The sequence below is a fragment of the Adiantum capillus-veneris genome, chromosome 19 (genome assembly GCF_014529385.1).
Source record: "Adiantum capillus-veneris isolate H3 chromosome 19, ASM1452938v2, whole genome shotgun sequence".
In the NCBI taxonomy this organism is placed as follows: domain Eukaryota; kingdom Viridiplantae; phylum Streptophyta; class Polypodiopsida; order Polypodiales; family Pteridaceae; genus Adiantum; species Adiantum capillus-veneris.
Window position 1 is genome coordinate 112,763,667 of NC_140949.1, and position 4,708 is coordinate 112,768,374.

The 4,708-nt window shown below is 40.1% G+C and overlaps 1 protein-coding gene across 2 annotated transcripts; it reads right to left on the reverse strand.

Annotated features, from left to right (window-relative positions):
- Positions 1–2,040: 2,040 nt before the first annotated feature.
- LOC147434679 (acetylajmalan esterase 2-like) lies at positions 2,041–4,462 on the reverse strand. 2 transcript variants are annotated; one of them, XM_086491131.1, is made up of 7 exons: positions 4,232–4,459; positions 4,050–4,151; positions 3,773–3,970; positions 3,429–3,650; positions 2,952–3,094; positions 2,516–2,786; positions 2,041–2,375 (listed from the first exon to the last, which is right to left on the reverse strand). In XM_086491131.1, the coding sequence occupies exons 1-7, from the start codon at positions 4,377–4,379 to the stop codon at positions 2,182–2,184; spliced, it is 1,278 nt and encodes a 425-aa protein (XP_086347257.1). In that variant the 5' UTR covers positions 4,380–4,459; the 3' UTR covers positions 2,041–2,181. The 2 variants fall into 2 exon arrangements, with proteins under 2 accessions (XP_086347257.1, XP_086347256.1); XM_086491130.1 differs by lacking the exons at positions 2,516–2,786; positions 2,952–3,094 and having other exon boundaries at positions 3,773–4,462.
- Positions 4,463–4,708: the final 246 nt, after the last annotated feature.

The following is a 4,708-nucleotide window of genomic DNA, read 5'->3' on the forward strand; positions in this document are numbered from 1 at the left end:
GTTAATGCTTTGGGCGATTGATGACTTGTAGGGCCTTGAGCGGGGCTACAAGCTCGTAGGCAGAAGCCAATGGTGGGGCTGATTATGTTCACGAGGAGATGGAGCCAAGGAATCAAGGCTTGGTCTAAGATATTGAGGAAACACAAAGCTCTAGAAAAGGGGGAGAGACCATCTATTCGCACAAAAACTGATGCTATGATGGCACAGATGGAAGCACAACTCTCAGAGGGGAAGGCGGGGAGAGCTTGAAGAAATTCTTGTGCAGACCTAGATGCACCTGCAAGGGCTACATGGACATCAAGAAGCGCAAGGGAAAGCAGCACATGTGGGTGGGGTTTGTTGCGCATGGGATAGTAGGTATTGCAAGCTGGCAATGACTTAGTGATCACCTAGATGCACGTGGCCTCTTTGTTTTGTTTTAAAAAATGGTTCCCACCACTCTTAGGTGCTATCACAAAAACACATGCACACTCTTAAAACAAGAAACTAATAATAATAATTACAAATTAATCATGCTCACATATAAAGACTAAGCTATCACACAAAAGCTCAAAACAGAGGGATGTTACCAAATTGAGGGATCAAATGACATGTGAATCAAGCAATCAAGGGTTCAATGGAATGGCTTAGCAAAGGACTATGCATACACACCGACAATGCGACGAAATAAGTGATGATTAAAGTAACTAGGGATGTGAAAAGCTAAAAATAAGCATAAACTCTGACACAAATGGAGATTAAAATAATTCAATGGATGCCTAATTATGCACACGTATATTAATCAATGACAATCATGTCAAGAACGTGTCCAAAATCTTGGTACTCAACAAGCAACGATTAGTGTGATTATTAGAATGGATATCGATGGCAATTAGGAGATGCTAATTGCTCTAGTAGCTCTGATACCAATTGTTGGGTTATGGAGGTTGGGTTAGTGTGCCATTCATGGCATAAGCATGATTAAAATAGAGTTAGATTAGGGCTTGATATTGGACACACAGTACAATAGAGTATGGTTGAAAATGATAGAGTTAATTTTTAGTGAGCATAAAGAGCCTTTATATAGGCATATACAAAGAGACACCCTTTTGACACATGAGCATAAGATGTGGCTGCTTATGCACAAACACAAGTGGCTAGTATTTACACATGGGTTGTAAGATTTTCTTCACATGGGATATTGAAACATGACTTTTCTAGGTGGTAGAGGTTGTTCATGCACAAGAGATGCAACAAAAGCCCGCATCCCAACAGAGCGCTCATATATTTTCTATGCACAACCTCCACTTCCGATTTAGGCAACCATTTGTGTAAGGAAAAAACTCTACGTATCTCCTTCACTTTTCCATGAAGTAGTCATTTTACCACTTGGAACTTCTAAAGAAATAAACCCCTTTTAGTCATGAGGGGTGTGCTTATCAACAAAATTTCTAAGAAAGGCACATCTAGTATCTCTCAATTATTTTTTCAAGGCCTTTGGGTATATCAACGCCTTGATAGCATGTTTTGGCACTGATGATTAACCTGGTAACTTTCAACAAGAGCTCATGGTAGTATAGGTTGATATTATAGTATCTTATAGCACTTATCATGAACAAAGATTCCAAGAAAGCAACATCTAGCATCTTTAATTATTTTTTCAAGCTTTTTGGGTATACCAAAGCCTTAATAGCATGTTTTGGCACTAATGATTAACTTGCTAACTTTTCAACAAGAGCTCGTGGTAGTATATGTTGATATTGTCTAGCTATGGATCAAAGGAAAAGAATTACGATGCTAGAAAAAATTCCTTAGTTATAATAATTACTCAACAATGTAGAATCAATAAAAGAGTTCAATAGAAAAAATCTATCTTTGTTTCTTCTGAAAAACAAATAGTTCAAGTCATTCTTCTCTCAAAAAAGACCCGGTAACTTTATACTCTCTGGTGTGATTAGCTTTAGTTAAAGTAATTGGATATAAATCTCATGGAAAGACCTTAAGTAAGAATCATTTGTGCATTAAATGAACAATACACTCAATAACAAGAAGCATAGCCTCTAGAGCATGGATAATTCAATATTGCATTGAAATATACTTATTATATAGAGTGCCTTTCAAAAAATAAAGGGCTAAGAGCTTGTACTTCAGTTGGATAATGAATCGGATTTATTTTTAGTGAAAGTGAATTTTGAATAATTTTCATGTAAGGAAGTTGGGATAGGGAGTCACAAATCCTTTGGTATTAAAGAGGTTAAAAAGGACATTATGTGTAGCTTCAGTAAAATGTAAACCATCCCAACTAACAAATGTTGCCGGACTTGAACATGCTTCCAAACTCGTGAGGTTGGTTGAATGGAGAGTATCAAAGCATGGATCTGTTGTGTTAATGAACCCTGAAAGGACAAGATTTTCTAAGTTTAGAATTCAAAACTTTATACGATATCTATGACTTAGAAAATGAAAAAAACACATGCAATATTGTATAACAAATTGGATTGTTAATAGGAATGAAGGAAAATTAGATAGACCATACCATAGTGAGATGGATGCTTTATAATTTCAGCATACGCTTTCAATTGGTCAAAGAAGATGAGATGGACATCCTCATGGTACTTGGTAGTAAGATTGTAAACGAGTTCTTTCAAGAGCTTGTCATGAATATCATTAAGGCTTTGAAGCTCTTCCACACACCCATACTCGTCTGTTGTTGCATTTATGTACAACAATTTTGTGTAAAACGGAGTACAACCAATGGGATAGCCTCCTTCGACCACCAAGTATTTGGCACCACTAGCAATCAATAGCTACATTTTCCCAAGAGAAATAGATTTTAAAACAACTTTAGGAATACGTTGGAACTTGTGACGTGCGAAAGCTTTTTAAAAATGGACATTCCATGTAGTAAGGCAAAAACTAACCATTGATAATGATTAAAGTAGTAATTAGTTTAGTGAAAAAAGGGTACTAACCTCTAATGCATTTTGTATAATCTTGATTACGTTCGGGACAAAATCTGTGATGATATCGTCTAATGAAAAGCCACTCTCTAAAGCACGGTTATAGTCATTCACTCCTATTTGTCCAAAGTAGATAAGGGCCTTGGAGAAAGCATCTACAAAACACAGATCAACAAGTGACAAACTAATCACATAGGCCTCATGTATATCCAAAGTTAGTAGGGATTATGGCACAAGATTTTGGGTTGAATGCATTTTTTACCCCACACACATGTATATGTGTGTGTGTTCGTGTGCACGTGTGGGTGTTATGTATTTTTGTATGTGTATGTATGTATGTGTGTGTATGCATGTTTCTCGAAAAAGGGAATGCGAAGAGCACCCCATTTCGATAGGGTCGTTCCTTCGTTCCATGCATACCCTATGGATGTGTGTGTGCGTAAGTAGAGAGAGAGAGAGAGAGAGAGAGAGAGAGAGAGTATTTCACACCTTTGTCTTTGGAAATGGGAAGTGTTGAGAACCACTGGAGTTGCTTGTCAAGCGAATAGGGAATGAAAACAGAGATGTTGTAGGTGGAATTAAGATAATCCACATTCTGAGCTGTGGCTCCTCCAACAGCGAAGTTGACAAGTGATTTCCCTTTGCTATTGACTAAAGTGTTGTTCAATCCAAGGTAGGGCAATAGAAAATCAAGTCCTCTTATTTGTTTGGCTGTAATATAATGGAAACCGTGTCTTAATGCATCTGTAGTTGGAAGCTAGATGATAAAAAAAAGGAGGACGAGAGAGAGAGAGAGAGAGAGAGAGAGAGAGAGAGAGAGAGAGAGAGCACACCTAGAAAGTCCACCACTAATCTTCCATCGGAGATTCTGCCAGTTGGGTAGTGGAAGAAGGTTTGGCCGTAGGGTAGATGGCCCTCTGGGGCGTCCACGCCGATGCTGAGTTGGTAGAGCAGCGAGTTGCCAGTGTCGGTGAGGGAGTCTCCCCACGCATACATGCCCTCGAAAGAAGGCCCCCTTCCAGCTGCTGCAGCTGCTTGATGAGCATGAGCATGAGCATGAGCATGCGACGACAACATCAAGCTGTAGAGAGCCACGCTAACAGTAATTACGCTGAATAATCTTGGAGCCAGCATGATCGACGTCAGGAATGATGGGCAATTCGTTTGTGAGATGAAACAATGGCGATTGCGAGGTAGATGTAGGTGCAGACGCTGATTTGGAAAATGTTTAATAGGTGACACTTGAAAAAGAAAAGTCTGAAATATGTGGCTCTGCCAGGAGGAAAGCATACATGCAGTGCCGTCTCGAGTTCTCCCTCCTCTCTTCCTCTCTCCCCCCCCCCCCCGCCTGAGTCTCTTTCGCTTTGCCAACTGGAGTGCTCTCTCGCTCGCTCGCTCGCTCTCTCTGATGAAAGGGCTGTGTCCAGCGAGAGGGTGCATTGAGGGGATAGAGGGAAGGAGGAGGAGGAGTCTGTCTCAAATTGGTGGGGAAGGGAAGGGAAGGGAAAGAGAAGAGGTCGAGGATGAGGCCAGGCAGGTGAACAAGAATGCGTTGCGATCCCTATCGTCGCCTTGGTCAAGTCGGTGGGTGGGGGCCGTTTGAGCTTTCAGCTTTGAAAAGGCTAGTGTAATGTGTTTGCACAAAAATTTGACACAACGCAAAGCTAGTTCAAACACGTCATTTTGCAATGCTCAAATTAAATCAAAAGCTATCATTCATACAGACCCCCATGCTCACAATAACCCATAGATCCAAAAGAAAATTACAA

Coding starts and splice junctions, on each gene's coding strand:
- LOC147434679 (XM_086491131.1), bottom strand. CDS start 4,379: ATGCACCCTCTCGCTGGACACAGCCCTTTCATCAGAGAGAGCGAGCGA. Junction 3,971..4,049: donor TGGCTCCAAGATTATTCAGC/GTAATTACTGTT, acceptor CTCATCAAGCAG/CTGCAGCAGCTGGAAGGGGG. Junction 2,376..2,515: donor AAAGCATCCATCTCACTATG/GTATGGTCTATC, acceptor TTGTCCTTTCAG/GGTTCATTAACACAACAGAT.